Raw genomic sequence first — 21,983 nt, forward strand, 5'->3', positions numbered from 1 at the left:
CCGTTAAACATGCCCTTGCCACGGTTGGCCCAATCTCCGTCGCCGTTAGGGCTTTAGGATATAAAAGCAAATAATTACAATAACAATAAACGTATCACGAACAATGTAGTTACCCCGACGCCGTTTTTAGTCTGTGTCTTTTCAGTGAGCGTCACGAAACTGCTTCACTTTAACCTGGGTACCTGTGCGAATTCCCCAAGGGGGGGGGGGGAATCCCGTATAGTCAATATAAAATTCGGACGGAGGAGTTCGTCGTACCTTTTAGGGGTTAAAAAGCGGTTTTAGTACCTCGTAGGGTTTTCGGCTTCCAAAGGTCCACAGAAAAAGCTTTTGCGGTACCTCTTAGGGTATTGAACTGAAACAAATATGACAGGAGATAATGTGTTGTTTTAGAATTGGTTCCTCTTTGGGGAGAAAAAAATTTCAAGCCACTCCCACAAACCAGGATCTTGGTACCTCTTAGGGGTTCTTTTCAAATTTCCGACGAGCACCCTTCAAAACTTACGTTTAGGGAAACTGTACCAGCCGCAACGGTCATAAATAGGGTATCGAGTTTTTGGCCTGGTCATAAATAGGGTAACAAAAATCGCAGATTTGGTCACAAATAGGATAAGGGTTTTGGGAAGTGGGCCGCACATCCCCACCCAAATTTTCTGGGAGTACTCCCCCGGACCTCCACAAAAGAACGGGAGATGTAATTTCTGTTCGCTTTTGATGTCGCTGTGAGCTACGAATGCGCGGTTTACCCTATTTCCCGGTCACACAGCTTGCATCCCTCTCCTCAGGGCTCTTTCTCCAAACCTTAAAAGTATACAGTTACTGAAATGTCATTTCTCTTCCGAATTCTTCCGTTTGAATTTTATCTTTCTTTTATTTTTCACTGTTGAGCAGAACAGATTTAAAACTGAATCAGATTAGGGATCAAACCAGCTTTTCTCTGCGTGATAATAAGCGTAAGAGGACTAGATGCTGTCCCAATTGGAAATAATTGGATGAAAAAGTTCCGCGTTCTTCAAAATTTGAGCAGCGCGCAGGCCTCAAGACAGAACTAATTTGGCGGGAAAAAATGTTTGAATTCGGTTGCAGTGGCTCGACCCTACCTTACGGTCACCTCATTATTACGACCACTTATTTTTGTCCCGGCGAAAGGCCCATACACATTTTCTTTTAGAAAACCCCGTTAATGCAGCCACCGCCACGTTCTGAAATTCCACGTTGTATAAGCTGTATAATTTAACCCCGTTTATTCAGCCACTCGAACCAGTTGTATGTTCATTTTCCATTATCAAGATTTCATACATTGATTCAAGTTTCAATTTTTTCTTAATTTTATCTAATTCCGGATGCTTATTAAGGAACAGTTGTTTAAAGAGCAGTTGTGATTTATCTGTTAAGATGGGTCACTCAGTTTAGACCAGTCATGAGGTTTGACCCTAGTCCGTTAATACCGCCAAATTTTCACGGCCGTTGGTGACGAGTTTCCATGATACTTCCAAATTTGACGGAACTGCTATGCCTGTGTTTACAGCCGCCTATCGTTGTTCCCAGACAAAAGACAGCCCGGCTAAGCTCAGTGTGTGCATCAGAAATTCTCGCAGAGAACGTAACTCGTGACAAGCCACATTGAATTTCTCTTTGGAAAAGGGGGCTTTATCCACCAGCTTAGCGAGGGCAACTACACTATTGCTCAGCAATTATTGACACTGAGCTGAAGCGGAACTCAGCTCAGTGTGTGACGTCAGCAGTTCTCACAAAGAACTCGTGACGGGCCACACTTTTTCTGGGGGGGGGGGGGTGGGTGTGAGGAAAGGCTTTGTCTACCGGCTTAGCTAAGGTTACCGTGGTAACTACACTATTGCTCAGCATTTATTGACAACTGAGCTCATCTCGCGAAGATCTCGTGACGGACCACATGACATAAAGTGACATCTTCCATGATGTAGTCCAGGATTTTTTTTCTATTTTTTCTCAAAAGAAAAGTAAATTGGTCCTATATCACACATTATCTTCAGAGTGAAAAATTCCGAACAGCTTGATGTTTTTTTAGCAACTCAAAATGCTTTTAGACCGGGCTTTCAGTCACCAATAGTTCATCGTGCTTTCACCACTTAGCTTGTGTCGCAATCTATTTAAAACCTGCTTTCCTCGTGATGTATCAACGTCATAAAGACGTCTTGTGACCTTTTGTCAGCCACACTATAAAGAGCTTTCCACGCTGCTATTAAAGCTGATTCCTTTACTGCGCATCGGAGAAGAACATCAGTTAATCCAAGTCTCCTACAAATTTCTTGACCCCGAAGCAGCAAAATGAAGGGATTTGTCGCTTTCTTGTTGTGCTTGACTGTAGCAAGTGGCTTTGTCCTCAAGGTAGAAGAAGATGAATTGCAGTGGAAAGCGTGGAAGAGTTTTCATGGTAAAAGCTACCTCACCAAGAGCGAGGAAACAATGAGGAAAGCTATTTGGAGAGACAACCTTAAGGTGAGATAAGGAAAAATGAAAACTTGTATTAAAAGTGAAGCAATTTCGTGAGAACTACCTGGGAAGACCTGATAAACATGACACCTTTGGTGATAAACTTTGTACAGTACATGATTTGTGATTTGAAGCCATTTAAAACTACTTGCAGATTTGATGGGATTAATTAAAGGAGTGGATAACATAGGGAAAGTTGTTTTCAAGGTTCCTTGCTTCAGAGATCTAATCCTAAAAAGACGGAAATGACTGCCGGAAGTTTTGCTTGGCGGGTTGATGGCCGCGGTTACACATACGCCTGCGGGAAGATTGCCCCTGGGTTAAATTATATAACAGTAGTACAAAAGGAATCTTTTGTCACATAGTAGCGTCCTTGTTATTTTTGTCAAAAAGGTGTTTTGGTGTTTTTTTTATTGCCATATTCATAACTTGTAAAGAAGTGGAATCAATTGTTTTCGCCGCCGAGAGATTTTATTGGTGTTCATTCCAGTGATTTTTGCTTGTGTCCAGTACGGCCGGACAGTATAAACCTCTTATTAGCAACTTAGATTTATTTCCTATTATCTTCATACCAGAAAATCGCCGAGCACAACTCTCAAGGTCACTCACACATGCTGGCCATGAACTACTTTGGAGATCTCACGCAAGATGAATACAGCTTCTTCTACCTCGGAATGCGAAGCCACTTTTCCAACGAGACTGAGAGAACCGGCTCGACCTACCTGGAACCTAGTCACGTGAGTTTGCCAACTGAAGTGGACTGGAGAAACGAGGGCTATGTCACGGGAGTCAAAAATCAAGGTATGACGATACTCCAGGATGAAACTCCATTCTAGCAAGAGACCATGATCCACCTCATTTTCTCTTGATTCTAGCTCTTCTTTATTTTTCCGGTCGTAATCAGATCTTTGGGATTTTCGCTAGTTAATTTTGTAGTCATTACTGCAGTTTCTTGGATTAGCCTCTGACACGGACCTGCTTTTCAGCTCGTAACGCAATCTTTTTTAGAAACCCCGTGACGAAACCAAATGAAAGAGCGTTGCGTATGAGGTTGCGGTAATAGTGATTTCGCAAACCAAGTTTAGTAATATGATATTCCTAGGCCAGAAAACCAGACATAAGGCAAGTGTTCTTTTTCGAAATGAGAGTATGGTTGTTTTAATTCCAGAAACTGACTTTAAACAAGGTCCATTTTTCACAATTTCCTATTTTGCCATATAGGCCAGTGCGGTTCTTGCTGGGCTTTCAGCGCAACTGGATCACTGGAAGGACAACACTTTAAGAAAACAGGACAACTCGTCTCCCTCAGCGAACAGAATCTGGTCGACTGCTCCACAAGTTATGGCAATCATGGCTGCCAGGGTGGACTTATGGATAATGCCTTCAGGTACATCAAAGCTAATGGCGGAATCGACACGGAGGCCAGTTACCCGTATGAGGCGAGAAACGACAACTGCCGATATAATCCAAACAACGTTGGAGCTACAGACACGGGTAAGACAAGTGAAAAGCTTTAGGATTTCATGTTCAGGGTTAAACTCTTGCTCATGCCAAGGCCTCCCCGGCTAAGAGGGACAAGCTGCTTTGAGGACGAGAACAGTATAGAATGAGAGTGGCGTTGCGAAACGCTTGTGAACTACGCCCACTTTTCCCCTGGTATTTTTCTCTTGGGAACTTTCAATTCTAAGGATGTTTTGCTAAATTGTCCATTTAGTCCTTACAGTATCACTACAAAATAATCCAGCTGGTCGTAACAATACACTGATGGCCGTATAATATTCTCCATACTGATACTATGAGAAACCTGTTGATGAGAAAGGAGATTCCGCATTTAATCATCCCCTCTCCTTTGTTTCCAGGGTACGTCGACGTCCCTCAAGGAAGCGAAGAAGCCCTTCAGTCCGCCACCGCTACAGTAGGCCCAATCTCTGTCGCCATTGACGCCAGCCATATGTCGTTCCAGTTCTATCACAGTGGAGTCTACAACGAGCAGTAAGTACAGTGTTTGTCGCGTTAGCCCTCTTCCCTTTCAGTTTGCCTTTTAGTTTCCTTGGATTACGGAAACTGAGAACTCTTATCAGTAAGCCTGGGATTCACTGTAATTGGCTACGCTGTAGGGGTCTTCCTGCTTAATGAATTTTTAATGTATTTTAGTTTTGCGAAGTTAAATACATAAAATATGGTTTCTTTTCTGAAAACCTTGGGTTTTCAAGATCATTGACATTTTTCAAAAGGCGTAATCGTGGGGAAAAGTCCAGAATACGGTTTCTCATGCTATTCTTAGGCTACACAAAGCGTTGCGTTACCATCCATATAGACCCCCCACATATACAATGTAATGCAATTAGTCTTCAATAGCGTGACGGAAATATAGGCATTTACTAAAATCAACCTTTTACATCACGATTTCCAAAAGAGTTCAACAGCATTTGTTTTTGCTTTTTTTTTTTTTTTTTACAGATCTTGCAGCAGCACAAGACTTGATCATGGCGTTTTGGTCGTCGGCTATGGAACCTATCAAGACCAGGACTACTGGCTAGTGAAGAACTCCTGGGGGACTGGCTGGGGAATGCAAGGTTATATCATGATGTCAAGAAACAGGAACAACCAGTGTGGGATCGCCACCAGCGCCAGCTACCCGCTTGTCTGATCTGAACTGAATCAAATAATTGTACTCTTTTGATCGGAAGAATAATCGCACCTCTATTTAAGAGGATTAACATTTATTGTTTAAGACGGCCTTTGAAAGTTTTCTTGAAAAAAAAAATGTTTTTCTGCTATGTTGATATGTAGCATACTGAGCATTTTTGAATGCTCAGTATACTAAAAGATGGAAAACTTTGCAACGCGAAATAAACTGTTTGTAAAGCATTTGCTACAAAATATGTGTGGTGATCAATGTCTGTAGTCCAGACGAAGGGGGACACTGGTGTATAAAACGTGACGGGGTGGAGTGAAGCATTTCTGGCAATTTCAGTGATGTCATGATTTTTTGGGGGCATTTTTGGGGGGAGGAGCAAGTCTCGCGAAATCACGTCAGCTACGTGTACTAGTTTTAAATCCAAAAAGCTTAGACTCGGTTTCAGGATTACGTGGTTAGATTAATACCTTATGTTTCGTCATCAATTAGTTATGTAATACGCCCCTGCAAAACTTTAATTCCATATCTTTTCTCTCAAATGTCATGGTGACATTTGAGAGTGAGTGCGAATGCCTAAAATCCATACCGTCTCTTGACTCGATTTCTGCCACTCCAATCAAGCCAATATTGCCTTTATGACTAACTAGCGGGTCCTTTTGGATTGCATTGCCCACCTCGTCCCCCAAAAGTCCCCCACTCCTCTCCTATATCCTCACAGAGTCCACATAACCCGAGGTTACGTCTCGGAAGTTCTCACAGTTAACCACTTTTAACTGAAATCAAAAAATAATTAAATAATCAATGACTACGGTCGAACCTTCACTAACTGCCACCACTCTGCAAGAGCAACTGTTTTTTTGCCCCGGCGGACAGTCCATACATTCACGCAAGTTATTTGAACTACTCTTCAACGGTCACCTCTCCACAACGGCAACGGTCACTAAAACACGACCAGTAAATCAATGACTGACAAACGGTTTATACAAAACCCCATATTTTATTTTGTTTTATTGATAAAAGTCACCAAATTTAATCCCTATCGCGCGTTGCGTATTTAAACGCTAAAATAGGCATTTTATAAACTGAAAAATGTCGCACCCCGGAAAAAACGGATGTCATATTACACGCCTAGATTCAGAACCATAATGCCACTGCCCGCTTACTGTAATAAAGGGTGTCTACTTTTAAGCGTGTTAAAATACAGGTATGACTGCTTTTAAAGGTCTTGGAAGCCACCTATGCTTTTCTTGTGATCACACACTCGATCACGATTCTTAATCATGTTGACAACTTCAGAACTTGTGACAATAGACGCATTATTACTTTTGTTTTAACTTTATTCCTAACACATGATACGACTATAAGATAACAGATAAGGGTGCCTTGTTATTACACTACAGCCGAATTTTATTGGAACAAATACCTCTCTGACTGAAGTTATTTGGTGTAGCGTTCAGACATAACGTCGAATCATTCGTAGACAACTTACTACAAAGTGCATTTGGTAGCGTCAGTCGTGAGCAGAATTTTCCCCAAAAAACACAGTCGTAGTCGCAAGCCATTCTTAGAAGAAAGACTGGAAGAGAATATAGTCATCAGAGTTGAGCCACATTTTATATGTTGCGCCTTTTATCTTTCGCGGAGAAAAGAACAAAGACTTGTAAGTTTGCAGTGATAGACAACATAGTCAACATAATGCTCTTAAAATGTTCCGAAGAGTTCCCACAGGTATATGAAGTATGTTCCCAGTTTCGCCACCGTAATAATTTAGTAATTATATAAAAATATATAGAAATATTGACGATCCGATACCAGGATTCATTATAAAAGAGGTAAAAAACGTTCTCTGGTAAAATTTGTTTAAAGTTGTGAGCTTTCAACAGCCAGTCTGCTGTCTTCGACGGACAAAAATGAAATGATAAATTAGACCTAATGCCATACTCTTGAATTTAAAGAAACAAGAAAAGATCGATGAATCCACCTACTTCAAGTTGAGATCTACCGATGGTATCAGTACCACCTACCATCCGCGGTTCCATCAAACATCACAAAGAGGGACACCCTTTCAGACCCATCGTAACATGCATCGGTTCTGCACTTTACAACACCTCAAAATTTCTCACCAACATCGTAGCACCTATTCAAAATCGAAATGGCTTTTCAGTCCCTAACTCACAGAAGTTCTCCAGTGATATAGCTGACATCAACATCTTAGATGATGAAACCATGGTCTCCTTCGACGTTGTTTCCTTATTCACCGCTATTCCTGTAGAAAAAGCCTGTAACTACATCAGGAAGAAACTAGAGGATGATATTCTCTCCATTCCAGAAGCAATCTAGACATTGATGACATAATTTGTTTACTAAACTTTGTGCTGTCCAACATTTATTTCATTTACAATGACGACATCTACAAACAAATCCACGGCTGTGCCATGGGTAGCCCTGTCAGCCCCGTAGTAGCCAACTTATGTATGGAGGAAATTGAAGAAACAGCAATCGATTCAACCCCGGTTCCACCCAAAATCTGGAAACGTTACGTAGACGACAGTTTTTGTGTCATCAAAAAGAATGCAGTTACTTCTTTTCATGACTCACTGAACTCTATCGACTGCATATTTCCTTCACGATCGAGCACGAATCTAATGGCCAGCTGCCATTCCTCGACACCCTTATTTCTGGCGATAATGAGAGGCTCAACATTGATGTCTATCGGAAGCCCACGCACACGGACAGATATCTTGATTTCCGTTCACATCATGACAGAGAGCACAAAATCAGCACTGCAGCGATACTTTTACATAGAGCCCTAAAACTTCCAAACTCTGAAGCTGGAAAAGCCCGTGAAATTGATCGCATTAGCACCGCGTTACAATCTAATGGCTACCCACAAAAAGGCACTGCTGATATCATAAGAAAGAAATCTTTGACTCCTCCAACACCTACACCTGAAGAACTAGTCAGGATGTTCTTCAGTTGGGCTGACCCAACGAATAGTCAGAGCTTCGCGGTCCTTCCCTACATCAAAGGTATTACCGAGCCTCTTTCTAGAATTCTCAAAAGTCACGATATTCGAGTAACCAACAAACCAATCAAAACACTACAACAAGAGTTCCCTGTTCCCAAGTTTCGACCTCGGGTCGACGACCAGTGCAATGTTGTTTACAAAATCCCTTGTGGGTCTTGTCCCCGGAGTTACATCGGCGAGACAAAAAGATCGTCTAGTACAAGGCGAAAAGAACATATCAGAAATACTAAACAATGTGCTAAAGGCTCCAGCGTAGCGAAACATGCCTGGACCTTTGATCATACCATCGACTTTAACAATGCTGAGATAATTGACAAAGGCAACAGCCACATTATAGAAAGACGCTGGGATCCTGGCACACAGCGAAAACGGTCGAGGCCGACAACAATTCGTGCCCTCTGCCGGGACAATATAACATTCTTTTAAACAAACACTAATTTTACACTTTTAGCATTCTCATATCCTTCCACACGTATTCTATTTAATATATGCCATTCGCTTGTTATATTCAAAAACTTTTAGGTCTATTTTATCATTTCATTTTTGTCCGTCGAAGACAGCAGACTGGCTGTTGAAAGCTCACAACTTTAAACAATTTTACCAGAGAACGTTTTTTACCTCTTTTATATAAAAATAACTTATTCATTACTAAATTGGAGTCCAAACTCAAAAACCATCTAGAGGTCGAAAACGAATATATGATGTGTCATGGGACTATTGCAATCCAATTTCCAATGCACAGTTTTTCTTGTGATGCGCCACAAGACATTATGGGGAAGCCTTGTGACCTTTTGTTTGTCATAATTCTGATAACTTTTTATCCAAGTCTATCGCTCATATTCCTTCACTGGCTCATGGAAGAAGAAAAAAGAAGAAACACGAAAAACTGCTCCGAGTTTCCAACACATTTTCCAGACGCGGAAGCAAAATGAAGGAATTTCTCGCTTTCTTGTTGTACCTGACTGCAACTAGTGGCTTTGTCCTCAAGGTAGAAGAAGATGAATTACAGTGGGAAGCGTGGAAGAGTTTTCATGGTAAAAGCTACGCTACCAAGAGCGAGGAGGCAATGAGGAAAGCTATTTGGAGAGACAACCTTAAGGTGAGATACTATGAGAACTAATCGGAATAACTCAGGACACCGAACTATTTTTGTAGATGTATTCAATACTCACCACGCACTCATCACCAACTTGTATTTCATCCGAAGTACAAGCCACCTAGTCCTTGGTAAACAAAGATCACCAACCTGTCTGGCCCACTGAAACTCTGTTCAATCGATAAAACCGAGAGTAGATCATTTTTGAGAGAATCGATCGAAAATAAATAGTAGTACGGAAATCGATAAATAAATGGACCAACCATACAGTGTGAGTGATCTGCCTTTTCATATTTTCGTATTTTCATTTTGCATATCCATGGATTTATGTTATCGAAGACCGAATTTATCGGCGCAAAAAAAATAAAAATTTGAACGGACTCACACTAATCAAATGAGGGTCTGAACGGGGATTAGTGTTTAGTGTTATTTGACCATAATTTTCAGTGTTTGCTGTTAAATTGGCCAAAAGTTTAATGTTTAGTGTTTCTGGAGAAAATATTGTTAGTGTTTATAGGGTTTTTCGTGGAAACCCCATAGGGTCCCATAGTCTTTTAGCGTTGTAAATTCTTATCTGGTCTACGAAAATCGATAATAAAATCACTCATGAACTTTGAGTCCGTGCTCAAAGCCTCTCAAAAGTTCTGTAGTTTTCCTTTTCGACCCAATGTGCAACAGTATTCTGTCTATTCTGGGAAGCCTGGGTAGCACTGGGAACTACCTCGCGCCAGAAGCCCACGATCCTTTGGTCAGCGTCAAAACATCATGGCGGCGATGGCGGCATCGGCATCGAGTGGATTCTCCTCCGATGTTGTCAAAGTGCTAGTGAGCTTCTATAGAAGCGGAGAGGATTCTGGTTTCGAAAGGCATAGAAGCAGTGTCACTTTCGACCTTTCGAAGCAATCCAGCGTGGCAGCCGTCAAGAAACATCTGAGGGAATTTCTTGGGCTCAACGAGTAGTCTACCTTTGGTAGTCTCTGTACATCTTCGGCAGTCTTCGGAAATCTTCGGCTGTCTTCGGGAATCTTCGGAAATCTTCCGAAAAGATCGGGAATCGTCGGAAAGAGGCCGAAAACTTCTTGCTATACTGAACAAAATAACGTTGCCCTTCTAAGGGCCGTTTTTGTTTTCTTCTGGATAAAATTTACTGTTACAGAGAATTTTTTACTGTTAATGTTAAAATGCCTAAAATTTAACTGTTCTGTGTTACAGAGCCAAAAATTTAAGTGTATAGTGTTATCGAGGTACCCCCATTCAGACTCTCATCAAATGCCTCAAATATTGTACATAGGATCATTCTTATGCCAAGGGTAAAAGGATAAGTCTACGTACAAGCCAAGTGGCCCATGCGGCCGGAGCTTATCCAGGCTTCTGTAGCATGAAGCGACTAGGAGTATTTCTGCTCCCCCTGGATGGGATGCTAGTCCATCGCAGGGTCACCCCTAGGGATTAAGTTCGCCGGTACATATTTACACAAGTGGGTACTAAGGTCCTTGAGCCTTTAGTTAGTGGGTAGTGTTACCTACCTCGGGTTTAAACGACTACAGTACAAAAAAACAAAGGATAACAACCAATTCGGGTCAATAGGTCCGTCCTCGTCAAGACGTCGACGCGAAGACGCGATCTTCTAACGATTATATTTAAGACCAAGACTAATTCAGTATCGTCTTCCATACTGACTATTTGCTTAGCGGATTTGTGGCCTCTAAGAGGTACCATGATCCTGTTTTGTGGACGTGGCTTGAAATGTTTTTCAACCCTAAGAGGTACCACTGGGCATCGTGCACTCGAGGAAGTTTCACAACTCAAAAGAAATCGATCGCAGAATTACACAGGATGCATCTTCAAATTCCTTGTCCAAAGACAATGAAAGTCTCAGCCTCAACCACAAAAGAAGGGAAGGCCTTCCGTCATTGATTAAGGCGACGAGAACTGAACTTTTGTACCTGAAGTAGACTATTTTCGTTCTGATTTCAGAACTGCTTGTTTCTTTGTCATGCTCGAATGGGTTTTCGTCACATGACATCGTTTTGCATACTAAATGAGACGTAAAGGCGTTTCCGGTTCCGCTTTTTTTAACAAACCGGCTACTGGGACCAAAAATCTAAAATTTAAGGCGATAAAATCGTGCGATTTCAAAATGGATCTAATAAAGTGGCAATTGAACTTCGTGTCGTGCAATTTTAGTCTGAAATCACACTTGTGATTTCAGGCCAAATTGCACTCCACTCAGTTCAATTACCATTATAAAACGTCACTTTCTTAAATATTAATGATAGAGTTGCCTCAACCATCAAATAAAAGCTAACCGCAAGCAAACCAGTGTGAATATGAACAATCAAGCACTTGACGAGTGCGTTTTACCCAATCAACAAATTAAAACCAGTTTCTACCTTGTCCAGGCCTATCCTAAAGCAGATATGGCATCGTCCATTCTGAAAGGCTTGGTTACCAAACGATGACATCGACCGTTTACGAAACGGGAATCGGCGACGCCGACGCGAGGACGCGATCTTCTAACGTTTAAAAAGAGAAAAAAAGTAACTATCCTTTGCTTCAGGTCGATAAACTCGCATAGCAGATTTGTGGCCTCTAAGAGGTACCAAGATCCTGTTTTGTGGAGGTGGCTTGAAATGTTTTTCATCCCTAAGAGGTACCAATTTTAAAACGAAACGTTATCTCCCGCCATTTTTTTTTTTGGCTCGATACCCTAAAAGGTGCTGCAAAAGCTCCACTGAGGACCTTTTGAGGCTAAACACCCTATGAGGTACCAAAACCGCTTTTTAACCCCTAAAAGGTATGACGAGCACCCCCGTCCTTTTCATATGGGAATTCCCTCCGGGATTTGTAGCCGCTGTTTCGTCAACCCCGTTCCCAAGCTACCTCGTCTTCCCTCATCAACCTCGTTCCCAGTGTCTCTCATCTTCCCTCTGGTTGGGCGATAAGACGAGAGACCCTACATACATACATACATACATACATACATACATACATACATACATACATACATACATACATACATACATACATACATACATACATACATACATACATACATACTTTATTTGAAATAGGTTAAATTAAAGGCAGCCAGAGGCTAATGTGGACCTATATTTAATCTACAAGTAATATTATATAAAAATTATGTTAATAACGATCTAAACACAATTGTTGGTGCCACCATGTTGGGAACGAGGTGCTGTTTCATGAAAAAACGAGACGAAGAAACACCTTACACTGGGCCCAGCTGAAAATATTTCCACCGCGTTAATCACTGGAAAAGAATCTTTTTCACATAGGACACATAGTGCTTGAAATACATTAACCTATAAACATTTTCATACTAGACAATCAACGAGCACAACTCCCAAGGTCGCTCATATCGGTTGGCTATGAACCACTTTGGAGACCTCACTCAAAATGAATTCAGCTTCCTATACCTGCGACCACCATACCACTTTTCCAACGAGACCAAGAGAAGCGACTCAGCCTACCTGAAACCTAGTCACGTCAGCTTGCCAACTGAAGTTGACTGGAGAAATGAGGGGTATGTCACAAGAGTCAAAAGTCAAGGTGATCGATTTCTCTGTTCTTACTCGTGGTATGATTTCACAAGTCACGTAATCAGGAGAGCAAGAGGAGCAAGAGCGTCGACGCCATCATATTTCAAAATTAAAAATTACCTTTCCTTCTGAGGTTTTAGTTTCATCAGATATAAGACACTCTAAGAATTTGACGTTTTACAACGTTTTAAGCTCGACAGGGTTCTTCGTTTTGTAGTAGAACACGTTTGAATTTCCAAGCTTCGCGTTGCGTGACATAATATATATAAAGAAGGCAGTCGCATAAGTCAAAGATGAGTCACCGCTAACGTTGTTACCAACTGAACAGTTCTTGAACTAGATGGAGTATTAATTTCAATACCTTCAAGCTCTAGAGTTATATAAATTTGCACTTCAATAGCAAAACTCAATAACGTAGAGATGCTCCTTTCACCATGTTGGTGCCCCTCCGAGGGGCACAGACATCACATGAAGAATCTTGTTGCTGCTTTTTAAACTCGTGGATACGCGAAGCGTAGAAACGTGTTTGTTGCGGGGACTCACACGGACTCACTCCCACGGCTGTAGACACTGTTCGTAATTAGTCGGTCCGGTTACTATTTGTCGTCGGACTCGGGCGCTCTCGAGCCGGACGCCATATTGGAATAGTAACCGAGCCTGAAGCCATGTAACCGTGCAGTCAGCCCTAGGTTTGCAGACCAAATTGATGATTTTGTAGCTTCTACACGACCATTAGGTGTTTCGCTAAATTGAAGTGGAGTTGGAATGTTCGAATTAGTACTATGGCCAACTTGAAGGCTGAATTTCATACTCGTCCAGGCGTTAAGCATGACCAGGAGATGAGCATTAGTTTGCTGTAAAGTGACCTGACATGCTAATGTGGTAAGCTTTGATGAGAATGTGTCTTATTCGTCGACCTTAATGGACTTATATGAGCGAAGCAAACAGTTTTTAATGAACGAAACAACTATTGAAAACAGGACAAACATCGGCACCATTATAAAATGTTGTAATTTCATTTTTATAATTTAGTAACATCTAAACCTGAGGCCAGCCGAAATGATTACTCATGCGCAGTGTGGCGCATGAGTTAAGGATTGGGCTGCGTTTCTCCGTTTTGGTGTCACATTTGTGCATGCAAATTTATGCATGCGTACATTTACCACGGTCTTTGGAGCTCCATCCGCCATATTGGATTCTTCAAGAAGGTGCCATTCTTTCGCAAACGTTGTGCTTTTTCACCAATTTAATACGGTGTGAAAGTACCTATCAGTACTTAAGTTTGTTGTTAAGATTCTGAACTGGCATGTGAGCATGCATGAACAACAAGAAAGTGTCTCTGGAGAGGTAAGCCATCGTTTATGTCGATCGCCATCTGAAAATATGACAAGTCTCAAATTTATTACGGTTTTGGAGATTCAAGGACATATTACGAAGAATGATTTACTAAGAACGTGCTCTGTATACTTATTCTTTTGGTCAAAAAATGCTTCCTGTTCGTGTAAATGGACGTGTTCAACAAAACGGGCAGGTAATAGGCCACTTTGGATATATCAATATTCTACGGCAGGTTTCTTTCACAGGTCACAGGTCACAGGTCACAGGTCACAATCAAAACACTCAGTAAATTTTGCGATGTAACAATTACTGAGATTCCCGAGAGGTTTATCGATGTTTCCATGCAACAAACCCTAACTAAAAATGTTTTACTCTATAATTTTAATGAAAAAATTCCTAGGGGTGGTATATATACGAAATGGGTTGAAATATAGCTTTCAAACGTATAGTGTTAATATATTTTATCGTAATAAGATAATTCATTATGATAGTTTTATTTCTATATATATATATTTTTTAAATCCATACAACGAGTATGTACTAAACAGAAGCAAGAGGGTCCCCTATACCTACTCTGAAAACAATTTCACGCATGATTAATCGGCCTTTTCACGCATCGCAAAAAATTCGAAAGCAGCTTCACGTTAACAGAAAAAATCACTTTTCACGTAAAAATGCAAAGGCTAAATCATGTGTTACATAAAAATACAAATTCTATCCATGTTTCGCAAAACATACAGAACCCTCCATTTTGATGCATCGAAATGCCGTGTGCATGCGTGACACATCGTGACAGACTAGATTCTAGGTCCTCCTGCTACACTGTCGCTGTGGTTAGTTCTCAGTTGCGTTGAATGGACAGGTTTTACATCTAGTTTGGTGTAGTTTACGAGCTTTAATGACGCTAAAATCTCCAAAAAAAGTGAACAATTATTCCCGCAAAAGTCGTTGGTTCACAAATCACGCGTAAGTAGATGCATAATTCACGGATCAGTGTAAGCCTCTTTCGTTTTCATATTATATTGAAAGGCTAAAAACAATTTATGTTTTCAACAGTTATAAGTCTTAGCTTTCTTTGGATCAATTTTTTTTTTTTAATTTCAGTGCTACAAATGATTTCCCCTACGCGCTTTTTTTTTCAAGAAAGAGCTCTTATAGTTGCACTTGGGACGCACTTGTATGCATCTGTTTTATGATGTTTTTTGTTGTTGTTGTTGTTGTTTTCATTAAAATTATAAAGTAAAACATTTTTAGTTAGAGTTTGTTGCATGGAAACATCGATAAACCTCTCGGGAATCTCAGTAATTGTTACATCGCAAAATTTACTGAGTGTTTTGATTGTGACCTGTGACCTGTGACCTGTGACCTGTGATCTGTGACCTGTGACCTGTAAAAGAAACCTGCCGAATATTCTAGCATGTGTCCGAGGATTTCAGGACAAAATTTTCAAGTTTCTTGTGTCCCTAAAATCCCAAAAGATACTCAGTTACAAAGAAATTATTTTAAAAGAAAAATAAATGCTATAACTTGGCGTTTCGGCGTTATCTTGTCGCCATTATCAAATGCAGATTAAAGTCGTTCAGTTCAGTTATAGTTATATACTAGCTTAGGTGTTAATTAGAAGGAATCCACCAAAAGTTCGAGTAACAAGTGGACTAAAACTTTGTACCGAGATTATTGGAAACTTCTGTGTGACTCTTTTAAATATCTTCTTAAAAGAAATCATTTCTAACAACACCAAATGAAGAAAATAAATTTTGACGTAATATATGAAACACTTGAAAGTACTGGTGAAATGAAACTGATGATGAAATTTTACCCGTGTTTTGCCTGACAATTCCTCTGAACTTTAAAATTCACTTGCTCGAGTTCCCATGAGAAAGTGTTTTTGGTGTTATTTCAGACAACTGTTTATATCTTTAGCTTTTAGAAAATGCAAAAAGGACTGTAATATACTTAAAGTTATTCTGGTACAAGGTTTGTGTCCATTAAAAACTGAAATTGCATGCTCGAGTCAAGAAGAATGTGACAAACAATGTCAGGTAATAAAACACTTGTGTGTTTAAGTTTTTTTTTCCTTTTTCTTTTTCTGCTTCTTGGTTAGTGTAGTACACCTTGTATTTTGTACGAATTATTGAAACATTACATTTTTAGCAACATGTGTAAGGATATATATATATATATATATATATATATATATATATATATATATATATAACAATATTTTAATTCTCGGAAATATGGCATTGCATGATATAACTTACAAAAAACACCAGGTGCCTACTGAGGAGTACTGTTATTTTATCAAGTTTCAAGTATACTTTAAAATCAAATTACAAATATAGTAAAAATAAGGCAAAGTTGATATTTGTTACAATGGCCCAGTACTAGAATATATTCCGAACAACCAACATAAACAAGTCTAACACTTGAACAAAAAATGTCCAAAGAGATTTAGTTCAGAATTGCTATGAAAAAAGATATTTCATCCAATTCGCAACTCTGATCGTTTGTTTATTCTCTATATTCTATAATTTTTCGACTCAGCTTGCTTTGTTATTCGCCTGATGATATCCTTGTAATAAAGACGGCATATTGCGTTACAGCATTTATCTTCTCTCCTACATCTTAATTATCTATATCTTAGATCTATGATGCACTTTTTTTCAAATTAGCGTTTCTCCCGTATTATTTCTAGTTGTCAGATGGCAAACGTTTTCAAATTGCTTCTCTGACTATGTACGCATTGCGTATCTATTTTATATGACTTGTATTCTCTTGCGCATGAGTATAGGCTACTTGGAGCCTCTTGTTATAGATCACCTGTGAGATCCAACGTTCACTCAAGCAGCACTTTCACTCACAGCTTTGCAGTTTGTATTACGTTTTTCATGTTGAGTTGTCCACTTTCAAGCAACATCGAGTTAAGTTTAGATTAAAGTTGTGCTTTCTGTACCTGTCGTGTTTATTTTAGTACATTGATCTGAACTCTAAGTGGGATGTGAAATGCACATAAACTTGGAAAGAAATTCCCAAATACTTGATGTTGATAAGCTTAAATGAGTTTTACCCTGTCTTTTGTTTACACTTTTGCTTCTTGATTCAGGAAAAGATAACTAAGGGAAAGAAAACCACTGTGAGCTTGTTGGACCACATATTTATGGGTCGACAGATTTTTCAAATCAACACTGAAAATGCTTGCAAAAGAGGCTACTTGTTTTGATGTATTTAAACTGCAATAATATACAGAGACAACCGGTTCCACATTGGAAAAGAAGTGCTGTCTCATAAGAAACCTCACATAGCCTTGAATGAAAAGCAATGAAAATCATTTGTAAGCTCGTACGACTTGACTACATGCAAATTTTCCCACCAGGCAGACAAACATCAACATCATGATCTGGGTGTGGGGAAACGGGGGGAGCACTCTATGATTTTTTGGGCAGGAGTGACCTCTGTGACCCAAGAACCCTTAGCTATTCTAGACGTATGTTCTTGTAATATGCGTGCAACAAAAGCCAACGAATTAAGGCTACACTTTGTGAGATAAGTACTACCTCGCGTAGTATGAACCCGGCTTGTTTTAACAGCCTTTAATAATACACCAGTAACAGCACGTGCACCAGCATATTTCATCTCTAGATTACTTAATCCACGAGTTTGACCATAAGTGTCCTTTGATTATTTAAAACGTCTCTTTCGTTCAGAAACATAACGATGAAATATTACTGCTGATCAATTGCTGGAGCAATCAGCCACACAAGAACACGATGTTACTATAGTAGAGAGACACTAATTACTGGACTATTGTCAATTACACGTAGTTTAATTTAAAAAAGCGAAAATGTTGTAATTTCAATTAACGACGACTTCCCGAAATCGCAAAAATTAGTGCTCAGCAAGAAAAACCAGTCTTTTACTATCGCAAAAATTAGTTCCCGCAAACTACACAAAATTGCCCATTCTCAAAAATAAACTCCCGCCGCAAAAATTTAGTGCCATACGGTACTTCTAAAAAACATATCCAATTCAAGACTGGAGTGCAAAAACCCTACCCTATTCATGGCCAATATGGTCAAAACCAATACCCTATTTATGAACAAAACGGCTGGGAAAAACCATATACCCTTTGGGGCCGCACGTACCTATACTGAGCCCACGTAAGGGAGTACCCCCCCCCCCCTCCGGGGCTAGAATTTAGGGTTCTTGCGCGGAAAAAGGAAATTCTAAAACACCAAACGAAAGAACTGTACTGAATTTTTTACGCAGGTCTCCACTCTGATGTCAAGACTTATCGGGATAGATCGAACAAGCCCAGAATAATAAAATTGGACAATCGAACTTAATCGAACGCTTGATTTCCGAACTTTTGATTTTTGCAAAACTGGTCGTGGTTGTCTTGGTCGTTTTGAAAATCAAAACCAAGTTTCTGACTTACGTATAACACGTGAGCCGGAAAAATGGCTTCAAGCGCTGATTTGTTCGATTGAGTTTGGCTGATTCGAGAATCAACTTCACACAAAGTTTGGTGTTCGATTTCGTTCGATTGCTGAACTCGTAAATTTCTCAAAGACTACAAATTGCACTCGCCCTACGGGCTCGTTTAATTTTATTTCAGTCTTTGAAAAATTACTTGGACTTATTTATTCCAAATTACACTCAAAATCATTTGATTTAAAACCTATACGGATCAAACTCAGGGTTCCGAAGTTACGTATACATGAGGCCAAAACAGTTGCAAGCTTTGTCTTTATTGTTGTTTCATAAGACTTTTATCGCTGTCGTTTCGGTTGGACAGTAAGGTCGCTACCGCCTCTCGAACTGCGGGTGCTGCTGTCGTAGGCAAGGCAGCTGATACCATGAGAAATCTATTGAGTACGGAGACGATGTATGAATTGTTATCACATCACTTTTCCAGGGTACGTCGACATCCCTAAAGGAAACGAAACGACCCTTCAATCGGCCACCGCAACAGTGGGACCAATCTCCGTCGGCATTGACGCAAGCGTTGGATCAACGTTTCGGTTCTATTCTAGTGGAGTCTACGATGAACCGTGAGTAATTTCCGCAGCAATTTTTGTCACGCTGGCCAGCCTCCTTTTAGACTACGAGTATTCCCTCTTTCGCTTCGATTCGTGCGTGACGTGAAAAAACCGCGAGAATAAGATATCGCGCCCGGCTCGCTTTTATCGCAGATCGCGCTCAACGCTCCAAACCCGGGGGGGTACTTTTGGAATTTCTGGGTGGGCATGTGTCGCTGGGACCCTGGAACCCTTAGCCTATACCAGAGCTAGTTCAGCTGAATTTTGCTAACCTATACTAGAGTAAACTCCCCAAATCCCCCCATCTATCGACACTGTTGAGGCTGATTTGCGTAAATTTAAACTTCCCGGTTTGATTTTTTTATATTTTTGAGTGGCAATTCCTGGTTTCCTTACTCTAGATAAAATCTTCAACCAACCAGTCAGTTTTGTGAAAAATGATACCCTATTCTAGACCCAAACGCTCTGATTTATATACCCTATCCTAGAGTAAACTGCTTGAAAACCATACCCTTCACAGCGGCACATACCTATATAGCCCATATATGGCAGAGCCCCCCTCCCCCCGGATCCAAATAATATTGACTTCATCTATGCGTCTTTCCTCTAATAGATCATAGGTGAGAACTAATCAAAATGCAAATAATCTACTTGTTTAATAGAAATACACGTGAAAGTTTAGGAGGACTCGAAAAAGCTGTGGAAACACTCGCCTGTCGGCTCGTGTTCCCACAGCATTTCTCGTTCTCCCAAACTTCCTCTCGTGTTTCTATTAAGCAATTAGATTATTCTCTCTCGATTTCTATCGCGTGATAGTTGACTAGGGCGCAGCTGGAGTCAGCTATCACGCATAGAAATCGAGAGCGAATAGTCTAACTGTTTTAGTATAAATCTATCACCCGTTCGAAACTTTAATCTAAATCCTCTTCAAAGGCACTTCGAAAACACAAGGAGGCGTGGCTCCAGCGCACGCTGCTACGCTACTCACTATCTACAACAGAATAGGTAGTGAGTAACGTGTCCCAAGTTAGTTTTTTTTTTTAAGCTAAATACTATTGACACTTTAATAAAATCTTTCATTCATTCATTCATTCATTCATTGCCAATCAGAGAACGGCATTCGTGGTAAAACGCTAGTAGATTTATACTAAAATTCGTTATAGTTCACCAATAAATTTTCTCCGATTCTTGTCGTTTCAAACTGGTCACGTGACGCGATAGTGTTTATCCGCTGAGAGGCGTGTACACTATCAGCCCATAGCGCCCGTCCGAGGAAAATACGCGGATGGACAGTACTTCTCCGTGATAATTTCTCTGTAAACAAGCGGGCTTACAGGAAATAAACAACTGAAATTGTATTAAGTGGGTTTTTGTCTGTTTTCTTTTTTCAAATTTTACATTTGGCTTTCGCTGCTTTCGTCTAAAAATGTTTAAAATAATTCAACATGATTTTGAACTGACGCGCGGAAGAAAATTTAGACCATATATTTGACCATATAAAGACCATATATTTGAACTGCGGTGAAAGATATGAAGATATGATTGATCATCGCAGTTGTACACACAACTTAAGCAGAGATATTTGAAAAACAAAGAGATATTTGAAAATGATAAACAGCATTTTTCTTCTCGTACAGACCACTTGTTTATGTTTTAAAATTGCTTAGATAGGAAAGATGCGATTTTCGTCATAGTAGCACTTTAAAGACATTTGTTATTTTACTACAGATCTTGCAGCAGCCAAAATCTTGATCATGCTGGTCTGGTCGTTGGCTATGGAACCTATCGTGGCAAAGACTACTGGCTAGTGAAGAACTCCTGGGGGACCTGGTGGGGAATGAAAGGCTACATCATGATGTCAAGAAACAAGGACAACCAGTGTGGAATCGCTACACTTGCTAGCTATCCGCTTGTTTGATCCTAGCAAGACAACCTAGTTTACGATGAAGGGGAGAATGCTAATTAATTGACTGAGCGGTCCGAATTTTGTAGTACGGACGGCTGAGGTGGATACGTTTCGACGAATAACTTGATTTTTCAGAACATTGCACGGCAGAAAGCTATTTGTTGTTGAGTAGAAATTTTTTCCACGTTTGGTGGACCATTTCAGTTAAAATTTTACCATAGCGACGAAAGTGCCAACTCCAATGAACTAAGCTTTTATACATGTATGTACGACTGGATTTATGAAAATTATGTTTTTGGCGCGAAAAAATACTCATGGTGAGTTGCGGTGAAAAACTGAAATTCTCATACGCATCACCTTTTTCGTAAATCCAGACATATTGTTGTATGCTGAGAATATAAGACGAATTTTTTTGTTTATATGAAAGAATTGCTTTTAAAACATTTGCAATAAAATAAATGTGGTCAGCATCTCTGGTTGTGGTCGAGATAGGGTACACGAGTGCCAAAAGTCACTTGGTGTCTGGGAGCATTTTATTAATTGCTTGCAAAAAATTTGGAACGGCTCATTTTCGGACACTTTTTATTTTATTTCGGACGCTGTGCTGAAACATAGTTAAAGTGAATTTACCCCTACAAAACACGAATTACACTGAAATAACATCTGTAACAATAATAGTTTTACTGCGGGTTCAAGGTTTTAAGAACACACCGATGAGAAGATAACACAAACTCTATCAAGCCGTTACGTATGTCCATCAGTGTCTCAAATAAAGTTTGCTCCTTAAATCCAGCATAAGGGAAACTAAGGGCTTTGGAGCTACTTCAAAGTTTTACACTGTACCGTAAATATTTCAGACGCTTGAAATTTCGGATGTCTACGAATTTCGGACGGTAT

At 40.1% G+C, this 21,983-nt stretch overlaps 2 protein-coding genes and 1 pseudogene across 2 annotated transcripts; all 3 read left to right on the forward strand.

Annotated features, from left to right (window-relative positions):
* The first annotated feature begins 2,176 nt into the window (after positions 1–2,176).
* On the forward strand, positions 2,177–5,355 carry LOC110068178 (procathepsin L-like). The gene is made up of 5 exons (XM_020775558.2): positions 2,177–2,478; positions 3,048–3,273; positions 3,694–3,966; positions 4,332–4,464; positions 4,933–5,355. Exons 1-5 carry the CDS (start codon positions 2,308–2,310, stop codon positions 5,120–5,122), a joined length of 993 nt encoding a protein of 330 aa, XP_020631217.1. The 5' UTR covers positions 2,177–2,307; the 3' UTR covers positions 5,123–5,355.
* Positions 5,356–7,339: 1,984 nt separating this feature from the next.
* On the forward strand, positions 7,340–8,578 carry LOC149106169 (uncharacterized; annotated as a pseudogene).
* Positions 8,579–8,894: 316 nt separating this feature from the next.
* LOC149106170 (cathepsin K-like) lies at positions 8,895–21,558 on the forward strand. Its single transcript, XM_089298373.1, has 4 exons — positions 8,895–9,240; positions 12,585–12,921; positions 19,015–19,192; positions 20,909–21,558. The coding sequence occupies exons 1-4, from the start codon at positions 9,070–9,072 to the stop codon at positions 21,096–21,098; spliced, it is 876 nt and encodes a 291-aa protein (XP_089154499.1). The 5' UTR covers positions 8,895–9,069; the 3' UTR covers positions 21,099–21,558.
* Positions 21,559–21,983: the final 425 nt, after the last annotated feature.

This window comes from Orbicella faveolata, unplaced genomic scaffold (genome assembly GCF_042242905.1).
Source record: "Orbicella faveolata isolate gen_17 unplaced genomic scaffold, um_ofav_v1 contig_3, whole genome shotgun sequence".
Classification (NCBI taxonomy): domain Eukaryota; kingdom Metazoa; phylum Cnidaria; class Anthozoa; order Scleractinia; family Merulinidae; genus Orbicella; species Orbicella faveolata.